General features: G+C 44.6%; 1 protein-coding gene across 2 annotated transcripts; it reads left to right on the forward strand.

Moving 5' to 3' along the window:
* Positions 1 to 347: 347 nt before the first annotated feature.
* Tbc1d25 (TBC1 domain family member 25) lies at positions 348 to 21,219 on the forward strand. Of its 2 annotated transcripts, XM_090326016.1 has the most exons (7): positions 348 to 595; positions 2,965 to 3,074; positions 5,248 to 5,402; positions 18,184 to 18,308; positions 18,451 to 18,639; positions 19,623 to 20,309; positions 20,625 to 21,219. In XM_090326016.1, the coding sequence occupies exons 1-7, from the start codon at positions 485 to 487 to the stop codon at positions 20,982 to 20,984; spliced, it is 1,737 nt and encodes a 578-aa protein (XP_090182142.1). In that variant the 5' UTR covers positions 348 to 484; the 3' UTR covers positions 20,985 to 21,219. The 2 variants fall into 2 exon arrangements, with proteins under 2 accessions (XP_090182142.1, XP_090182141.1); XM_090326015.1 differs by having other exon boundaries at positions 19,623 to 21,219.
* The last annotated feature ends 710 nt before the right edge of the window (positions 21,220 to 21,929 follow it).

Raw genomic sequence — 21,929 nt, forward strand, 5'->3', positions numbered from 1 at the left:
TTAAAAAGACTGGAAAAGCTATTTTCTTTGTGTTTTGAGAATTCCTTAAGGCAAGGGCCACAGCTCTCCCTGAAAGATGACATCATCTGTCAGCAGAGCAGTGAGGAAACTTGGTGCTAAGCCATCACGCAGTTTCCTTTCCCCGCCTACTTCTCTCTGGAACCAATTGTCAGTTTACCACGCCCTTAGACGAATCCGGAAGTAGACTGCCAAAACAACCGAGCTGTGGGACTGGAGTCTGACTTTAGGGGTGGGACTCTGAACAAGAGCACATTAGGCGCACGCGCAGATGCGACTTCCAGCCAGGGCCAGGTGGGAGGGGCGGTGAGGGATGGTGTGGGGGGAGAGATCGCATGGTATGTTCTGCGCCTGCGCCCCGGCCCCGGCGCAAGGTGGGGCCACGGGTGCCCTCACTGTAGGCTACGTGTATAAAGGGTAGGGGGCCAAAGGGGTCAAACGTCACCCTGAGGCAGGTGGCGGCGGGATGGCAACAACCTCCGGGTCCTCAGATTTTGCCAGCGCCGGAGTGCCCCCGCCCGGTGGGAGACTTCAGACAGAGGAGGAAGAACGAGAGGTGGTCCGAGTACGAGTGAAGGTGAGCCGACGAGCAACCCTTTGGCCCATCTGCCCTGGTATCCCCGAAGGATTGGAACATGATGGCTCTTGTAGGATCGAGGGAGGGACCCGAAGCTTGGGGCATAACCAGAGGGGCAAGGCTTCAGACTATAATAATGGAGGTGGGGGGGACTGGAGGCTTGGGTGTTAGAGAGATAGCTCGGGGCGTGGGACTGAAAATGGTGGGACTGGGGCTGAAATAGGTGGATAGAGCTTATATGGGTGCAGAGGTGGGCTGAGAGTTGGGGTTGCAGTAGTGGAGGGGTGGAACCTTTAGGAATGAGGGGGTAAAGGAAATCCTGCAATACATAGGTGTTGAGAGAACACTTTTTTGTGAGTCCCCATCATTCAGCCCATGTTCTGGTGGAAGGGGTGGGGGAGGAGGAGGGAAACAACTGAGATGCTTCAGATCCTTCGTGCTGTGGTGAAATAACAACAAAGATTCTGAACTTGGGAGTTCATGTATAGGAAAATCCTCAGGAGTTATTGGAAGGCCACAGATCTGAATTAAAAGGGGTCATCCATGCGCATTTCAGATGGAGAAGAGAGTTTTAGATAGAGGGAACAGCCCTGGCAAAAGCTGGGAGGTGGGGTGAGCTTGACAAATTCTGGTAGGTTTCCATATTGCTGAAGCACGGAAGAGTAAGAAGAGCAGAGTGGTAAGACGCACGGAAGGGCTCTTCTCATTCCTGCCTAGCAATGGCCTTTACTGTGAACTCCAAGGGGGGAAAACAAACTTCTGGTTCCAGCAAACAGTGCCCAGAGCTCAGACTATGATAGTGACCTCGGTAGTAATGAGTGTCAAGAGATATTTTTAAGCCCGGCTACTGGGGAGGTTGAAGTCTGAGGACAGCAGTTTGAAGCCAGCCTAGGCTGAAAGGTCTATGAGACTGATCTCCAATTAACCAGCAAAAAAAGCTGAAAGTGGAGGTGTGCTTACATGGTAGAATGTCAGCCTTGAATGAAAAAGATGTGACAGCATCCAGACCTTGAATTCCAGCTACAGTACAAACATCAAAAACATTAAATTAGAAACTGAGAGAGAGATATTAAACAAAGGCACCAGTAGCTCACACCTTAATCATAGCTACTCAAGAGGCTGAAATCTGAGGATTGAAGTTAAGAAATAGATAGCCTGGGCAGACAAATCCTCAAGACTCTTAGCTTCACTTTTATTTAGCAGAAAGCCAGAACTGGAGGTGTGGTTTTAAGTGATAGAACAGTAGCCTTGAGTGGAAGGGGAGAGTGCCAAGTAAGAGCATGAAGCCATAAATTCAAGTTCCAGTACCAGCACACACACACAGACACACTCACTCACTCACGCACATGCACGCATGCGCAATAAAAATGGCATATCAAATCACTTTTACAAAAATTGACTCTTAAGCAGAATTAAAAACATTAAAAGGCTGAGTACCAGTGTCTCACACCTATAATTCATGCTACTTAGAAGACTGACATCTGAGGATCACAGTTCAAAGCCAGCCTGGGCAGAAAAGTCTGTGCGAGTCCTTATCTTCAATTAAGTACTCAGAAAAAAATAGAAGTGGCACTGTGGCTCAAGTGGTAGAGTGCTAACCTTGAGCAATAAGAGGCTCAGGGATAGCACCTAGACCCTGAGTTCAAACCCAGGACTGTCAAAAAAAACACTAAAGGTAAAATTTAAGAGCTGGGGGCGGTGGCTCATGCCTGTAATCCTAGCTACTCAGGAGGCTGAGATCTGAGGATCTCCGTTAAAAGCCAGCCTGGACACTAAAGACTGGGTGACCCTTATCTCCAATTGATCAGTAGAAAAGGGGAAGTGGTGCCGAGGTTCTAGGGATAGGGTGGTAGCCTTGAGCTGAAGAGCTCAAGGACAGCATCCAGGCCCAGAGTTCAAGCTCCATGACCCAACAAAAAAAATTTGGGAGGCCAGGAGTTTGGCCTAGTGGTAGAGTGCTGGCTACTTAGCATGCACAAAGACCCAGGTTCCATTCCTCGGTACCATATACATAGAAAAAAGCCAGAAGTGGTGCTGAGGCTCAAGTGGTAGAGCTCTAGCCTTGAGAAAGTTCAAGGACAGTGCTCAGGCCCTGAGCTCAAGCCCAGGATTGTCGATAAAAAAAAAAGTTACAAAGAGTTGTGATATCCTCGAGTTCAAACCCCAGTACTGGCACCTAACAAAAACAAAAAAACCCAAGATTTCCTCTCCCTCATAAAAAAAACCCAAGTCCTATTAGTAGCCCAGAATACTCATCTTATTCTAGTCCTGCCCACCTCTCTGACCTTGCCTCCTTCCTCTCTGTACCTCATTCATTCATCAGTGCAACGATTTAGCCTTGAATGGACTACCATGTCTTCTTTCCCCAGAAATGTGAAAACTTCTTACCACCTGAATATCGATCTTTTGCTGTAGACCCACAGATCACCTCATTGGATGTATTACAGCACATTCTTATGCGAGCTTTTGACCTGAACGGGTGAGTAGGTAGTGACCAAGGCCTAGCCAGTCAACGCAACAACAGTTGTCTGACTTTTGTGCTTGTTTTGTTTGGTAGGGTTTTGGTGTTACACATATATTTCAGAGTATTTGAGAAGTTATAAGAAAACTGTAAGCAATTGTATTTCTGAGCTACAGGGTGTGTTCTTTTAAACTTTGAATGGACCTTTTAAAAATGGTCTCCAGATGGGTTTTTACCAATTTACAATTTCACTAGCAACATATGAAATGCTTGTTTTACCAAGTGGCAGTGACTCATGCCTGTAATTCTAGGTAACAGAAGGCTGAGATATAAATAAATATCATGGTTTGAGGCCAACCTCGGTAGAAAAATCCCAGATCATTTCCAGTTAGCTAACCAAAATCTGGGCTAGAGGCATTGGCTCAAGTGGTAGAGCACCAGCAGAAAAGACTGAGCAAAAGAAGCTGATTGTGGCTGGGAATGTGGCTTAGTGGTAGAGTGCTTGATTAGCATGCATGAAACCCTGGGTTCAGCTCTTCGGTATCATATCCACAGAAAAGGCCGGAAGTGGCGCTGTGGCCCAAGTGGCAGAGCACTTGCCTTGAATAGAAAGTGTCTAAGAACAGTGCTCAAGCCCTGAATTCAAGCTCCAGGACTGGCGTGCACGCGCGCGCGCGCGCGCGCACACACACACACACACACACACACACACACACACTTACAAAAATAATAAAATACTTGTTTTACCAGGTGTGATGGCTGAAAATATAATCCCAGCACTCAGGAGGCTGAGGCAGGATTAAGAATATAAAGCTAGTCTGGGATACATAGTGAGACCCTATCTCATAAACTACAACTACAAAACTTGTTGCAGAGGTTACTAAAAGATATACCAACCTGATAGTTGAAAATTGGTGTCCCACTGGGTGCACTGGTAGCACATGCCTGTAATCCTAACTACTCAGAAGACTGATGTGAGGATCTAGTTTAAAGTCATCCTGCGCAGCAAAACCTGAGAGACTCTTTTGTCAATCAATGAAAAGCCAGAAGTTGGGGTGTGGCTCAAGTGGTAGAGCATCTGCTTTGAGTGAAAAAGCCAAGCAACAGTACAAGTCTGTGACACACACACACACACACACACACACACACACAAAAGTTGGTGTCCTATGCCGAGCATGGTGGCTCACACCTGTAATCCTAGCTACTCAGAAGGCTGAGATCTGAGGATCAAGGTTCAAAGCCAGTTCGTGCACAAAAGAGCCTGAGATTCTTATCTCCAATTAACTGCTAGAAAATGGGAAGCGGGACTAAAATGGGAAGCGGGACTTGGTTCAAGGGCAGGGTGTAGTCTTGAGCTGAAAAGCTCAGGGACAACACCCAGGCCCAGAGGTAGGGCAGTAGCCTTGAGCTACGGAGCTCAATGACATTGTCCAGGCCTAGTTCAAGTCCCATAATCCACAAAAAAAAGAAAAAAATGGGGGATGTGGGGGGGGGGAGGGAAATGGGTGCCAAGACATGTGAAAGGGTATCAATGTATGTGAATTAATGCACCTTCTATCTGGCAAATATCATGTAACCCTTTTACTAATTACAATAAAAAAAAGAAAAAAAAACAAGTTGGTGTCTTGAGGAACAGGTGTGATGATTATTTTGTTATGGTGGTATTTTGGAGGATTATATATGCCCATGTGGTAACAAATGGAAACAGTATAGAATTGGTAGATTAATGGAGAGTTAAGATATTTCCAAAGTTATGCTGATTATTACAGCATAGTTGCCCAAGTATATCTGAAGAGTGAATTCTTAATTGTTTTTTTAACTTTTGTTCATAAACATTTTTTGTTGTAAGAAATAACAAACATACAGATTGCTTTATTTTCTGTGTAGTAAGAAGGCTTTCTACTTCCATCACTCAACTACACTGTTATAGTCCCCAGAAGGGACCAACATTTTACCAGTTTTCAGTGTGTCCTCCAGATATAAGCAGGTTTGTATCTATTTCTGTGTTTGTGTAACAAAATAGCTATAAATGACCTGACCTCAGGCTACCCACAATCCTTAGCCTAGCACCCAACAGGAAGTAGAAAGTCACTTTCAACACCTTCCACATTATCCCCCTTGTGTTAGAAACTGTCCCTGAGGCTTCCAGGAAACTGGGGCCCCTGAGAGCTCCTTGGTATTCTCTGTCCAGGAAGAAGAACTTTGGTATCAGCTACCTAGTCCGAGATCGCCTAGGACAGGAAGCTTACTTCTCCTTACTGTCTGATTGGGACCTGAGTACAGCTTTCACCACCGCCTCCAAACCCTACCTGCAGCTACGAGTAGACATTCGACCTTCAGAGGACAGTAAGTACCTAGTGCCTAAGGCACTGTTCTGGGGCCGACCCTTCCCCCATAGGAAAACTCCTTCCCTCACAGTCTGTGCCCTCAATGGGCCACACAGCAAGGTATCCTGGACTGGAAAATCCTAACTCAGTCTGTCTCAGTGTCTTTACCACTGGGGCTCTGTTTCTTTATGTGTAAGCACAGGTAAAGTCAATGAGAAATCCACATAAAATGCTTGCAACAGAACATGGCCACAAACAGGATACTCAAAAAAGCATTAGCTCTAATTATGATATTGTACTGTGCTAACTTAGAACCTAATAATGTATATTCTAATTATATAATGCAATAGACAAGTATATAGCATCAATGTTATAACTATATTTTTAATTAATTAATTTGTGTGTGTGTGTGTGTGTGTGTGTGTGTGTGTGTGTTTTGTGAGGCTTGATCTCAGCCTGGGCGCTATCCCTGAGCTCTTGCACCACAGTGCCACATCTGGTGATTTATGGAGAAAAGAGTCTCACAGACTTCCATGCCAGGGCTGGCTTTGAACCATGAGTCTCAGATCTCAGCCTCCTAATTAGCTAGGAGTATAGGTGTGAGCCACTGGCCCCCAACAAAAGGAAGTTTGTTTCACTTATTTCATTTCTGTGATACCTAGGAATAGAACCCAGGGCCTTGTGCATGCTAAGCAAGCACTCTACCACTAAGCAACCAGCCCTAGATAATCATTCTTTAAGACAGAGCCTCACTATGCAGCCCAAGCTAGCCACAAAACCATTATTGGAGCTGGTACATGGGTGCGGTAGCTAACATCTATAATCTTAGCTACTCAGGAGAGTGAGATCTGAGGATCAAGGTTCAAAGCCAGCATGGGCACAAAAGGACCTGAGACTCTTATCTCCAACTAACCTCTAGAAAATGGGAAGTGGGATTTGGCTCAAGGGTAGGGTGTTAGCCTTCAGCTGTAGAGTTCAGGGACAACACTCAGGCCCAAGGGTAGGGCGATAGCCTTGAGCTGAAGAGCTCAAGGACAGTACCCAGGCCAGTTTAAGCCCCATCTCTCTCTCTCTCTCTCTCTCTCCCCCCCCCCCCTCTCTCTCTCACACACACACACACACACACACACACACACACACACACACACACAAATATATTTACCTGTTGAATATTTCTGATTCAAAAAATTGAAATTTGAAATGTTTAAAATCCTAAACTTTTTGGTGTGTGCTGGTTGTTGCTTGGCTTGAACTGAGGGCTTTGTGCTCTTGTTTGGCTTTTTTGCTCAAAGCTGGTGCTCTACCACTTGAGCTACAACTCTACTTCCAGCATTTTGCTAGCTAATTAGAGATAAAAATCGCATGGATTTTTCTTCCTGGGTTGGCATCTAACCACAGTCCTCCAATACCAGACTCCTGAATAGTTAGGATTACAGGTGTGAGCCACCAGCACCCTGCATAAAAGTCCTAAACTTTTTTGAGCATTATCTTGATATTCACTCAAAGATTTACAGGTCTTATATTTCAATTTTTCAGACTAGTAATACTCTTGCATTGGCAGTTGCTTCTGAATCATGGCAATATGGTAACGGTTTTAGAGCTGTTTAAGAAAAATATTCCAGATCTTAGGAAAACATAGATGTGAAAAAGTAAAGTGCTTGGGTATATGCAAATAATGCAGCAGATATCATGTATTTACATGTAGCAGGGTGAGATGAAACAAAAGTAGCAGAAGTGGTTTTCCCCTCCCCACCCCACCCCCCCACTGGAGAGGCGGGGATGGAATCCAGGGCCTTGTACCTACTAGGCAAACACTCTACATTGAATTCTACATTTTCCTCTTTTCCTTTTTTTTATTTTAAGGCAAAATCTCAATCATTTACCAAGTTGGCCTCAAACTTGTAATCCTCCTAACTTCAGCCTCCTAAGTATTATAGGATTACAGGCATTAGCTCCCACATTTAGAAAATGCCCAACAAGTTGTATGTGTATCAGTCCTTTTAAATTTTGGGCCTGGCTACTGTCCTTGAGCTTTTTTGTTTAAGGCTAGCATTCTACCACTTGAACCACAGCTCCATTTCCAGCTTATTCTATGTATGTGGTACTGAGGAATCGACCCAGGTCTTTGTGCATGCTAGGCAAGCACTCTACCACTTGGCCAAACTCCTGGCCAAGATCGGCAGTTTTGAGGAAAAGAGGGAGAGAGAACAAACAAGAGTCAGAAAGATAGTGAGGGTGATATTTTTCTAAAAGAAATATATATATATATATGGGCACTGTCCCTCTCTGTGCTCAAGGCTAGCATTCCACCACTTGAGCCACAGCACCACTTTCAGCTTTTCCTGTTTATGTGATGCTGAGGAATCAAACCCAGGGCTTCATACATGCTAGGCAAGCACTCTACCACTAAGCTATATTCCTAGCCCAAGAAATGTACTCTTTACTTGACTTATGTAGCTCTAATCCCTCTGTACATCACTTTTATAATAAAAATGCAAAAATTTTAAAGGAAGACAGATAAAAGTAGGCAGCCAGAGGGACTGGGAGTTTGGCCTAATGGTAGAGTGCTTGCCTAGCATGACTGAAGACCTGGGTTTGATTCCTCGGTACCACATACATAGACAAATCTGGAAGTGGTGCTGAGACTCAAGTGATAGAACTCTAGCCTTCAGAAAGTCCAAGGACAGTACTCATCAGGCCCTGAGCTCAAGCCCAGGACTGGCAAAAAAAATAATAGGTAGGCATAGATTAAGTGACTTCCTCACTTAAGTAATTCCCCAAACTTCATTCCCTTACTTATATAGTGTACATACTAGCAGTATTGCAAGAAAGAAATCAACTCTGCCCAGGTAATAAACATGAGGAAAGCCCCACCTGCATATGAACTGAGAAGAATTCCAGTAAACAAAAGAGAGAAGAACAAAGATAAATACCTGTCTCTTTGGATAAACTACCTTTAATTTATTTATTTTTTGGCTGGAAATTAAAGTGTTTTTTAATTAAAGAATTTATTAACATTGATTTTTTTACATCACATTTCAAATGTCCTGTTTAACAAACAAGTATTCAAGAAGGGAATCTCTATATACAATCACTGGTTATATTTTTAGAACATAATTAAAATTAAGCTGAGGGTTTATATGTCATAGATACATATTAATATATGTAATAAAACATTATGTCTATAGAATATATAGCCCATCGTAGATTTTTATGTCTGTGTAGTTATGCTTAAATCTCCAAGACCATGTCCATAATCTTGGGTACCCAAATATTGAGTCATCGCTCTTGTATTGTTTGGATCTAATATCCACATATTAAGGATACCATGCAACTTTTGTTCCTTTGGTCTTGACTTATCTCACTCAACATGATTCGCTCTAATTTCATCCACTTCCCAGAGAATGTCATTATTTTATCTTGTCTGTTGGCTATGTAGAATTCCATTGTGTGTGTGTGTGTGTGTGTGTGTGTGTATCAAATTTTTTATCTGCTCATCTGTGGTAGGGTATCTGTGTTGTTTCTATCACTTGGCTATTGTGAATAGTGCAGAGATGAACATGGCTGACCAGGTGTCTTTATCATATCCTGGGTTATGATGCTCAGGATAGGTGCAGGATGTTGGTATGGTGGGATCATAGGGAAGGTCTATTTTCAGTTAAGAAACCTCCAAACTGGCAAAACTACCTTTATTTTTATTTTTCATCTTTACCAGTCTTGGGGCTTGAACTCTGGGGCCTCAGCTCTCTCCCTGAACTTCCCTTTACTTAAGGCTAGTGCTTTACTGCTTGAGTCACAGCACCACTCCTGGCTTTTTCTGAGTAGTTTATTGAAGGTAAGAGTTTCTCATGGCCTAGTGGTAGAGTGCTTGCCTACCATGCACAGAGCCCTGGGTTCTATTCCTGAATACCACATACATAGAAAAAGCTGGAAGTTGAGAAACCTTGAGAAAGAGTTCAATCCCCAGGACTGGCAAAAAAAAGACTTTGCTGCCTGAGGGGCAGACTTTGAACCAAGGATCTCAGTCTTCTGAGTAGCAGTAGCTAGGATCATAGGCATGAGCCACTGGCACCTGGCCAAAACTACATTTTTATTTATCTATATTGTGTATGTGCATGTGCATGTGCACATGTGCCAGTCCTCGGGCTTGAACTCAGGGTTTGGACTCTGTCCTTTGAAAGTTAACTTTTTAAAATAGCTAGACATCAGTGACTTAAACCTGTAATCATAACTACTCAGGAAGCCGAGGTCTGCGGATAATAGTTCAAAACCAGTAGAAAGTATTTGAGACTTTTTTATTGTACTGTACAGAGGAGTTACAGTTATACTCACCAGATAGTAGGTGCATTACTTCTCACACATTGATACCCCTTCTCATGTTTTTGTCCCCATTTCCTTCCCCCACCCCCTCCCAATCATCTTGTTTTCCCCCTTCCCTTTCCTATTTCAAATAAACATATATACAATATGCCAGGTAACAAAGTCAGATACAGTAACAATATGAGATTAACCAAAGGGCAACAAAAGAAAAGAGAAAACTTGAGACTTTTTATCTCCAAATAACTACCCCCCACCACCAAAAAAAAAAGACACGGAGGGTAGCCCAGGATAGCCTGAACTGAATCTTCTGCATTAGTTTCTAGTACTAGAATTACAGGTATTTGCCACCTTGCCTAGTTTAAGGTTGTTTTTAACCACATAGCTAGATACGTGGCTCATGCCTGTAATTCTAGCTAATCATAAGGCTAATACCTGAAGGAACCATTAGATGCCAGCCCAAGCAGCAAGATGCGTGACATTCCATGTCCACTTAACTAGTAAAAGCCAGATTGGCAATGTAAATCAAGTGATAGAGCACCAGACTGAATGGGAATGCCAAGCAAGAATGCAAAGCCCTGAGTTTAAGTCTTCATGCTGGCACTAGAAAATAAGTTTTAGGTACCCAGTAAATATAGTGTTTTGAGTTTTTTGTTTGTTACCTGCTTGTCCTGGAGCTTGAACTTTGAAATTCTGAGTACTGTCCCGTAGCTTTTTACTCAAGGCTAGCATTCTACCAAGGACTTGGGGCCAGGAGGGTAGCCTAGTGGTAGCATGCTTACCTAATGTGCACAAAGCCCTGGGTTCGATTCCCTGAAACCACATACACAGAAAAAGCTGGCAGTAGCGTTTGGTTCAAGGGGCAGAGTGCTAGCCTTGAGCAAAAAGTGTCCAAGGACAGTGCTCAGGCCCTAAGTTCAAGCCCCAGGACTGGCCAAAAAAAAGCTTCTCAAGGACTTTCTTGCCTTGGCTGGCTTCAAATGGTGACCCACAGGTCTCAGCCTCATGAGTAGCTAGAACTACAAATGTGAGGCACAAGCACCTGGCTCTCTGTTTTTATTTATTTATTATTTATTTATTTATTTATTTGTTATTTATTTTGCCAGTCCCGGGCTTGGGCTCAGGGCCTGAGCACTGTCCTGGATTTTCTCAAGGCTAGGGCTCTACCACTTGAGCCACAGCACCACTTCTGGCTTTTTGCTATGTATGTGGTACTGAAGAATCGAACCCGGGTCTTCGTGCATGCTAGGCAAAGCACTCTACCACTAGGCCAAACTCCTGGCCCCTCTGTTTTTATTTTTAATAAGAACAATGTGAGTCTGGGAATATGACTTAGTGGTGGAGTGCTTGCCTAGCATGGATGAAGCCCATGCAAAACTCCCAGCCCCGCTTCTGACATTTTGCTGGTTAACTGAAAATAAGACTTTCATAGACTTCTACCTGTGCTAGCTTTGAAATGGGATTCTCAGATCTCAGTCTCCTAAGTAACTAGGATTATAGGCATGAGCTACCAGCACCTGGTAATAGATCTAGCTTTGAAAAATTATTTTTTGGGCCTGTGAACATAACTTAGTTCTAGAACACTTGTCTGACATGCTTGATGCTCTATTTTCCTTAACCTGCAACCAAAAAAAGAAAATTCATATAGTTAAATATATCAGCATCATTTGTTAAATAGTCGATTTTTGTTGCATTGATTATAAATGTTACTTTCATTACACAAGATATTTCTATGTACATAGGTAAACTTGGATTTAGTATATACATGGATTGATTTATTTGTTGCTATGCCAATACCATATTATTCTATTTTTTTTCAATATACCATATTATTCTTGTGGTCAGGTTTTCGGGGTGTGGGAGGGGGAAATGAATGCATGTGTGCATGTGTGCCAGTGCTGGGGTTTGAATTCAGGAACTGAGTACTGTCCCTTAGCTTTTTTTTTTGTCATGGGGCTTGGACACTGGGCCTGGGTGCTGTCCCTGAGCTCTTCAGTTTAAAGCTATCACCCCACCCCTTGAGTTACAGCACCACTTCTGGTTTTCTGGAGGTTAATTGGAGAAAGGAATCTCACAGACTTTAGTGTCTGGGTTGGCTTTGAACCATGATCCTCAGATCTTAGCCTCCTGAGTAGCTAGGATTACAGGCATGAGCCACTCCACCCAGCTGTCCCTTGGCTTTTTTGTCCAAGGCTAGTGTTTTACCACTTGAGCCATAGCTCCACTTTGGGCTTTTTGGTGGTTAATTGACTATAAAAGTCTCACAGGCTTCCCTGCTTGGACTGGCTTTGAACCTCAATCCTCAGATCTCAGCCTGATAGCTGGGACTAAAGATGTAAGCCACTAGCACCCAGCTGTGGTTAGTTTTAATAAGGCAAGCCCATTGTTCTTTTTCTTAGCTATCCTTTTTTATTTTTTTTTCCTGCTGGTTGTGGAGCTTGGACTCATGGTCTAGGTGCTGTCCCTGAGCCCTTTGGTGCTCAAGGCTAGCACTCTACCACCTGAACCACAATGCTACTTCCCTTTTTTGCCTGGTTAATTAGATAAGAGTTTCATACGGACTCTTCTGCCTAGGCTCTCTTTGAACCTGAATTCTCAGATCTCTGCTTTCTGAGTAGGTAGGATTACAGGTGTGAGCCACTGGTGCCCAGCTTCTTGGTTATTTTTTCTTTTTTTATTGTTAGTTGTGGGGCTTGAACTCTGGGCCTAGGCGCTGTCCCTAAGCTCTTCAGCTCAAGGCTAGTGCTCTACCACTTGAACCACAGTGCCACTTTCAGTTTCTTCGTGGGTAACTGGATATAAGAGTATCATGGGGGCCGAGAGTTTGGCCTAGTGGTAGAGTGTTTGCCTAGCATGCACGAAGACCCGGGTTCGATTCCTCGGTACCACATACATAGAAAAAAGCCAGAAATGGTGCTGAGGCTCAAGTGGTAGAGCTCTAGCCTTGAGAAAGTCCAAGGACAGTGCTCAGGCCCTGAGCTCAAGCCCAGGATTGGCAAAAAAAAAGAGTATCATGGACTTTTGTACCCTGGCTGGCTTTGAACCTTGATCCTGAGATCTCAGCCTCTTGAAGTAGCTAGGATTACAGGTGTGAGCCTTTGATGCCACGCTTTCTTCACCATAGTTTCTTCATATGAACCTTTAAATAGTTTCATCGAGTTCTACAGAAAATCCCCATTAGATTTCTGGTTAGCTTTATACTAGATTTATATATTACTTTAGAGTTTAACATGTTTGACAACTTCATGATAAAGAAAGGCAATGCATGCATACACATTATGTAATACAAGCAGAGTGTGGCCCAGCAGTACATAATGAAGCATTTGGCTGTTTCTTTGGGAAATGTATGTGTATTCACACTAAGCAGGTTATGTAAAGACTAAAACTCCTGTCGGTCCAGGTCAGATTTTGACACCAGATGAAGAAATTCTCAGCCTATTTTTATCAATGTGTGTCAGTGTCTAATGGCTCTCTTTTCTATTAAGTACTTTTGGGCTTCTGTGGTGCTTTTTCTGACATTCATATTGTTTTTGCTTTTTGTTTGTGTTTGTCCATCTGGTGTACTTTTAGGATTCATTTTCTTCAACTTTTCTTGGCTACCTCAGAGCTGGATTTATGCTTTTGTGTGTGTGTGTGTGTGTGTGTGTGTGTGTGTGTGTGTGTGTGCCAGTCCTGGGCTTGGCCCCTGTCCTTGGACTTTCTCAAGGCTAGAGCTCTACCACTTGAGCCTCAGCACCACTTCCGGCATTTTTCTATGTATGTGGTACTGGGGAATTGAACCCGGGTCTTCGTGCATGCTAGGCAAGCACTCTACCACTAGGCCAAACTCCCAGCCCTTAGATTTATGCTTTAAAAAAAAACAGAAAAAAAAACAGTTGGGGTGCCAGGAGTTTGGCCATTAGGTAGAGCGCTTGCCTAGCATGCATAAAGACCCAGGTTCAATTCCTGAGTACCACATACATAGAAAAATCTATTTCCGGTTTTCTAGTGGGTGATTGGAGATAAGAGTCTCACAGTCTTTAGTGCCCGGGCTGGCTATGAACTGCCATTCTCAGATCTCAGCCTCCTCAGTAGCTAGGATTACAGGTATGAGCCACCACCAGGGACATGATTTCCATTTTTTTTTTTTGGACAATGTCACCCCTTCCTTTGGTTCCTTCTCCACCCACAAATTGCATAGTTCATTTTCAACATGGTATCTAGTAAGTATCACTGTTGCATTTGTTCACCCTGTTTCAAGACAAAAAGAAAAGAAAAAACAGCAACAAAAGAAAAAACTCTCATTTCCATTTCCTGGTAGTTTGGTTTTCTTTTTAAATTTTATTCCTCCTTCCCCCCGCCCCAGACTGGGATTTGAACTGAGTATCTGACACCTTTGCTCATTGGCTAGGACTCTACCACCTGCACCATTCCTCCAACTCCATTTTTAAATTCTTAATAACATACTAAGTCAGTTATATTCTAGGGACCCTATTGTAAAATCACAAATCCCCTGTTGTGTTATCTGTTTGTCATTTTATGTGTGATCTGTGTTGAACACAAATTTGAGAAATGCATCATTGTATCAACCTTGCTAGTATACTTACACAGATCCGGACAGAGTAGCCTGCTGTAGGTTAGATGATATATGGAGACATACAGAGTGTGTGTGTGTGTGTGTGTGTGTGTGTGTGTGTGTGTGTGTGTGCGCGCGCGCGCGCGCACATGCACTAGTGAGGCCTGTTAAACTCCTAGGAACCATAGTGCACAATATAAAATTAAGCCCAAGGGAAAATGATGCCATCTCAAGACATGCGAATCCAGACTGATGGCTCATAACTATAATTCTATCAGCTCAGGAGGCTGAGATCTGAGGAATGCAATTTGAAGTCAACCTAGGCAGGAAAGTCCATGGGACTCTTATCTCCAATTAATTACAAATGAAAAAGCTAGAAGCAGAGCTGTGGCTGAAGTGGTAGAGCACTAGCCTTGAGTTGAAAAAGCCCTGAGTTAAACCCAGGACCAGCAAAAAATAAAAATTAAAAAAGCCAAGAAAGGGATAACATTGTCCCCCTTGGAAAAAAAAGTCATTATCTAACTTAGAGTCCCCCACTGTACATCACCTCTAATTTCATAATAACAAGAAAAATTTTAAATTAAAAAAAAAGGCCGGGAGTTTGACCTAGTGGTAGAATGCTTGCTTAGTATGCATAAAGCCCTGGGTTTGATTCCTTGGTACCACGTACACAGAAAAAGCCAGAAGTCATGCTATGGCTCAAGTGGTAGAATAGTAGCTTTGAGAAAAGTCCAAGAACAGTGTCAAGGCCCTGAGTTCAAATCCTATGGCTGGCAAAAACAAATACCAGGTCTCGGAATGTGGCTTAGTGGTAGAGTACTTGCCTAGCGTGCATGAAGTCCTGGATTTGATTCCTCAGTACCATATAAACAGAAAAAGCCAGAAGTAGCACTGTGGCTCAAGTGGTAGAGTGCTAGCCTTGAGCAAAAGAAGCTAAGGTACAGTGCCCAGGCCCTGAGTCAAGCCTCAGAACTGGCTATTCTTCATCTCAGGAAAATTTTCCAATCATACTTATTTTTTGTTTATTCTAACATCTGCACTTGATCCCTTTTCTCATCTGCATTCCTAGGTCTCTGGTGTTTAATCTCCCATCTTGCTACTTATTCAAATAAATCATCTAGTCAGGTACCAATGGCTCATGCCTGTAATCCTAGCTACTCAAGTGGCTGAGATTTAAGGATCACAGTTTAAAGGTAGCCCGGCCAGAAAGTCTGTTAAAGTCTTTTTTCCCACAAGTTCTAGGGCTTTTATTATGTATGTGGTACCAAAGATTCAAACCCAGGACTTCCTGCACACTAGGCAAGCATTCTACCACTAGGCTGCACTCCCAGCCCTCCATGACACTCCTATCGCCAATAAGCTACTCAGAAAAGCCAGAGTAGGGGCTGGGAGTGCAGCCTAGTGGTAAAGTGCTGTCTAGGATTCATGAAGTCCTGGGTTTGATTCCTCAGTACCACATACACAGAAAAAGCTGGAAGTGGTCCTGTGGCTCAAGGGGTAGAGCACTAGCCTTGAGCACAGAGAGGCTCAGGGACAGTGCCCAGGCCCTGAGTTCAAGTCCCAGGACTGGTAAAAAAGAAAGAAAGGAAGGAAGGAAGGAAGGAAGGAAATAAATTATCTTGTTCTGTGCCTTGAACTGATACATTTTATTTGTTCTTTCAGACTATTTGATTTTCAAGTATCATAATCTTCAACTCACTTATAAAGTTTCAATGCTCATTGTTTTACTTTTGTGGGGGAGAGAGAGAGTCACATAGTGTTTGAACTCAGGGCCTGGGAACTGTCTCTGATATTTTTTGCTCAAATCTAGTACTCAACCACATTGGGCCACAGTGCCACTTCCAGTTTTCTAGTAGTTGGAGATAAGAATCTCACAGACTTTTTTTTCCCAGACTGGCTTCAAACCACGATCCTCAGATTTCAGCCTCCTCCTGAGAAGCTAGGGTTGTAGGTGTGTCACTGATGCCTGGCTATTTCCTTTTATTTTTAATTTTTATTTTTTACTTATTTATTTTGCTGGTCCTAGAGCTCAAACTCAGCACCTTACACTCTCCTTAACTGCTTTCACTCAAGACTAGCACTGTACCAGTTGACCCAGAGCTCCACTTCTGCCATTTTGTCTTCCTAGGCTTACTTCAAATCAGAATCCCCAGAGGGGCGTGGATGGCTCATGCCCATAATCCTGGCTACTTAGGAAGCTGAGATCTGAGGATGGCAGTTTGAAGCCAGCTAATAATTCAGGAAAGACTGGGAGACTCCACTTCCAATAATCCACCAAAAAATGCCATAAATAGGCTGGGAATGTGGCATAGTGGTAGAGTGCTTAACTAACATGCATGAAGCCCCAGGTTTGATTCCTCAGTACCACATAAACAGAAAATGGCAGAAGTAGCACTGTAGTTCAAGTGGTAGAGTGCTAACCTTGAGCAAAAGAAGCTCAGAGATAGTGCCCAGGCCCTGAGTTCAAGACACAAGACTGGCAAAAATATTATTATTATTATTATTATCATTATTATTATTATTATTCTATAGTTGTACAAAAGAGTTACAATTCCATAAACTTAAAATTTCTGAACTGGCTGAGCGAGGTGGCTCACACCTGTAATCTTAGCTACTTCAGAGGCTGAGATCTGCGGATGGCAGTTCAGAGCCAGCCCAGGAACTACAAAACCTTGAGATTCTTACCTCCAATTAATCTCTAGAAAATGGGAAGTGAGGCTATAGCTCTGCTCCTGGGCACTGTCCTTGAGCTCTTCAAGAGCTTAGGGCTATCGCCCTACCACTTCAGCCACTGAACCACTTCTGGTTTTCTGGTGGTTAACTGGAGGTAAGAGTCTTACGGCCTTTCATGCCTAGGGTGGCTTTGATCCCAGGTCATCAGATCTCAGCCTTCTGAGCAGCTAGGATTAAAGTGTGAGCCACCAATGCACACCTCTCAATATTTTTTAATGTGACTTTAGTAGTGTCTATTTGAAAAGACTGGTGTGAATATTAAATGAGTTTGCATTTTCCATTTGATTTTTTTGCCAGTCCTGGGGCTTGAACTCAGAGCCTGGGCACTGTCCTTGGGCTTTGTTAAGGCTAGCACTCTACCACTCAAGCCATAGCACCACTTGCAACTTTTTCTGTGTATGTGGTACATTTTCAAAAGGCTTAGAACAATATCTTGCACTTAGTACTATGGAATTGATAGCTAGTTTATCCTTTTTTTTTTAAAGAAAAAAATGTGATGAGGAGAAAATAAAGAGCCTCACGCAACATACCTATCTTCCTTTTTAAAAATTCATTTTAGCCAGATTCTGGTGGCCTATACCTGTAATCATAGTTACTCTAGAAGCTGAGATCTGAGGATCCAGGTTCAAAGCCTTCTTGGCCAGGAAAGTCTGTGAGATTCTTATCTCCAATTAATCACCAAAAAGCCTGAAGTTTAGCTGTGGCTCAAGTAACAGATCACTAGCCTTGATCAAAAATGTTCAGAGATAGTGCCCAGGCACTGAGATCAAGCTCCAGGACCAGCACAAATTTAAATAAAAAGATCTGACTTTGTTACCTGGTATATTGTACATACGTTTATTTGTTTATTTGAAATAGAGAAGGGAAGTGGGGGGGAACAAGATGATTGGAAGGGGGTGTGGAGAGGGAAATGGGGCCAAAAACATGAGAAAGGGTATCAGTATGGAGAAGTAATGCACCCAATTCCTGATGAATGTAACTGTAACTCCCTCTATACATTACCCCAACAATAAAATAAAAAAACACACAAAAACTCACAAAGCACAGAAGGGATTATGGGATTACACATATTTTGTGAGATGTATACATGAAAGATTGCTGGTGGTTTGGTTTGGTTTTTACAGGAAGAGGACCTGGCTCTGAGATTTGGGGTCCTCGTCATTCTTATTGGTGCTTCTTCACTCTGTTTGCACAGGCCCATTGCTGGAAGACTGGGATATAATCAGCCCCAAAGATGTGATTGGTTCTGACGTGCTACTGTCTGAGAAACGGTCATCGCTGACAGCTGCCCTGCCTTTTACACAGTCTATCCTCTCTCAGGTGGTTTTCAGGGACTCTGGGGACCCAGTTGGGGTTGGAGAGCAGGGCCTACCTGGAACCTCTGATCTGGAACCTGCTCTTTGCCATCTGCTCCTAGCCTTCTCTGATGACTAGTGGCCTTCCTCCCTCCTTTCCCTTCTAGGTGGGTCGCACCTTATCTAGGGTTCAACAGGTGCTGAGCTGGTCATATGGAGAAGATGTGAAACCCTTTAAACCACCACTGAATGATGCTGAGTTTCACACATATCTGAACCATGAAGGCCAGCTCTCCCGTCCTGAAGAGTTGCGCTTGCGAATCTACCATGGCGGTGTAGAGCCCTCACTGCGGAAGGTAAGCCTAGCTGACCACTCCTTGCATCCGTCCCTTATATGCTAATAGGTATCTCTGTGTATGGGGTGGAGATATCCAAGACAGGATGCTTGTCTTTTTCCTTTCTGTTTGTTGTGGGGCTTGAGCTTAGGGCCTGGGCACTGCCCCTGACTTTTTGTGCTCAAGGCTAGTACTCTACCACTTAGAACCACAGCTCAAATTGGCTTCCTACCTGGGCTGGTTTTGAACCATGATCCTCAGATCTCAGCCTCCTAAATAAATAGGAGTACAGGTCTGAGCCACCACCCATCAGCACCCAATATGCTTGTATTTTAAGAGGAGATAAGAGCCATGAGCGTGGCCTAGTGGTAGAGTGCTTGCTTAGCAAGCAGGAGGCCCTGGGTTTGATTCCTCAGTACCACATACACAGAAAAAGCCGGAAGTGCTGCTGTGACTTAAATGAGTCCAAGAGTGCTAGTCCTGAGAAATTTCAAGGACAGTGCCTCAGGCCTGATTTCAAACCTAGGACTGGACAAAAAAAAATAACAGGAAATAAGACTCAGTGATGGAAGGCAGACTTATGACAAGGGCAGAAACCTCTAGGAGCTGGGCGGGTGCTGTAAAACCTCCCCCTCTTTCTGGGCGCTGGTAATCCTTGCTAATCCAGAGGATGAGATTTGGGGATCACAGTTCAAAGTCAACATGAGCAAAAATGTCCATGGGATGCTTATCCCCAAAAAAGGTGGAAGTGAAGTTATAGTTCAAGTAGGAGAGCCCTATGCTTGAGTGAAAAAGCTCAGGGACAGTGCCCAAACCCTGAATTCAATCCCTGGAACCAGGACAGGTGTGCGCTCTCTCGCTCGCTCGCTCTCTCGCTCTCTCTCTCTCTCTCTCTCTCTCTCTCTCTCTCTCTCTCTCTCTCTCTCCATCCTCATCCCTTCCATTTTCATTCCTGACCAGGTGGTATGGTGTTACCTGCTTAATCCATTTTCATTCCTGACCAGGTGGTATGGCGTTACCTGCTTAATGTGTACCCGGATGGACTGACAGGCCGTGAGCGGATGGACTACATGAAACGCAAGAGTCGTGAGTACGAGCAGCTCAAGAGCGAGTGGGCCCAGCGAGCCAGCCCCGAGGACCTGGAATTCATCCGAAGCACCGTCCTTAAGGATGTGCTGCGCACAGACCGCGCCCACCCCTACTATGCAGGGCCCGAAGACGGCCCACATCTGCGGGCCCTGCATGACCTGCTTACCACCTATGCCGTTACCCACCCGCAGGTGTCCTATTGCCAGGGTATGAGTGACCTGGCTTCTCCCATCCTTGCTGTCATGGACCACGAGGGTCATGCCTTCGTCTGTTTCTGTGGCATCATGAAGCGCCTGGCTGCCAACTTCCATCCTGATGGCCGTGCCATGGCCACCAAATTTGCCCATCTTAAACTACTCTTACGCCATGCCGACCCTGACTTCTACCAGTACCTGCGTGAGGCGGGAGCTGATGACCTCTTCTTTTGTTACCGTTGGCTGTTGCTGGAGCTCAAGCGGGAGTTCGCTTTTGATGATGCACTCCGCATGCTCGAGGTCACCTGGAGCTCATTGCCCCCCGATCCTCCTGAACATGAAGTGGAGCTCGTTGGACCCCCTAGCCACGTGTCAGATACTGGCTTTGGTGGCCACCGAGGGAGGCCGGTACGACAGAGGCACATGCTAAGGCCTGCCGGCGGAGGAGGCAGCGCCTTCGAAGATGCCGTTCACCACTTGGCCAAATCCAGCCAAGGGCCTGGTGGTGGGGGGCGTCTCCTGAGACAAGCTAGCCTGGATGGCCTCCAGCAACTCAGGGATAACATGGGCCCCAGGAGAGACCCTTTGGTCCGCCTACCCCATCCTGCTGCCCTCATCAATTCCAAGTCCCTTTCTGAACCCTTGTTAAACTCCCCAGACCCATTGCTTTCCTCCTCTTCCCGCCCTGACTCTCCATCTTCCTCATCTCCACCATCTACCCAGGAAGCCTCTCCCTCTGGTGACATAATCGTAGGATCCCCCTTGATGCAAGAGGTAGGCACTCCGCGACACTCTGGGAAATCCTTGGCATCTTCATCTCCAGTGGGCCTCCCTCCACCCCAAGAGTTTGGCCGGGGGAATCCATTCATGCTCTTCCTCTGTCTGGCCATCTTGCTGGAGCACCGGGATCACATCATGCGCAATGGGCTAGATTACAACGAGCTGGCTATGCACTTTGATCGCCTTGTGCGAAAACACCACCTAGGGCGAGTCCTGCGACGGGCTAAATCTCTATTCGCTGATTACCTGCAGTCTGAGGTGTGGGACTCAGAGGAGGGGGCAGAAGCCACCGCTTCATTTTGATCAACCTCCGTCCCACCACTTCATCAGTCCCACCAATCTCCCCACTTCCCTATGTGGGCCTAAAGTGAGATTACTACCTCCCTGCCTGCCATCCCAAGACCTGTTGGAGCCTGGTGGCCTCTCTCTTCAGGCTTGGAGGGAAGGTGGGGCTGCTTTGTCATCGCCCCAATAGAGGCCCTGGCCTCTTTTGTCTGTTTTTATCACTGCATTTTTAAACAACTCCACTTTACCCACATGAAGGTCAATGTGTTGTGTGTATTTCTCTGCCCTGTTCTTGGGTTTTGCTATAGATGGAATTGCCACAAGATCCCTAGCCGATGGGGCTGAAATACTTTCATTGCTGGAGGGTGGCTCTTGTTTCCCCAGGTGACTGGGAGAGTGGATTGGTTGAAGAAGGTGAGCCTGGGCTGGGGTCTGCTCTAGGAAAACCTGCATTGATTGTTTGGTACATCCATTTGCCTTTGAGGGTTGGTACAATAGCTGTGAATGTAGGATTTTAGTATTGGCTCTGAGAAATGTGAGAGTTCCTAGGGTTTGTATTTTTATTTATTTATTTGTTTAGTGAGAGGGGCAAGATTAAAAGCTGAAGCCAGGCGCGGTGGCTCACGCCTGTAATCCTAACTACTCAGGAAGCTGAGATCTGAGGATCGTGGTTCAAAGCCAACCTGGGCACTAAAAAGTCCCAGAGACACTTATCTGCAATTAATCACCAGAAAACTGGAAGTAGCACTGTGGCTCAAGGAGTAGGGTGGTAGCCTTGACCTGAAGAGCTCAGGGACAACCCCCAGGCCCAGAGTTCAAGTCCCACAACTGACCAAAAAAAAGCTGAATGAGGCAGTGAGGCCCTGAGTTTAAGCTTCTGTGCCAGATTTATTTATTTATATGTTTTTGCTGATTATGGAGCTTGAACTCAGGGCCTGGGCACTGTCCCTAAGCTTTTCTTTT

The sequence above is a fragment of the Megascapheus bottae genome, chromosome X (assembly GCF_031878675.1).
Source record: "Megascapheus bottae isolate mThoBot1 chromosome X, mThoBot2.hap1, whole genome shotgun sequence".
Taxonomy (NCBI): domain Eukaryota; kingdom Metazoa; phylum Chordata; class Mammalia; order Rodentia; family Geomyidae; genus Megascapheus; species Megascapheus bottae.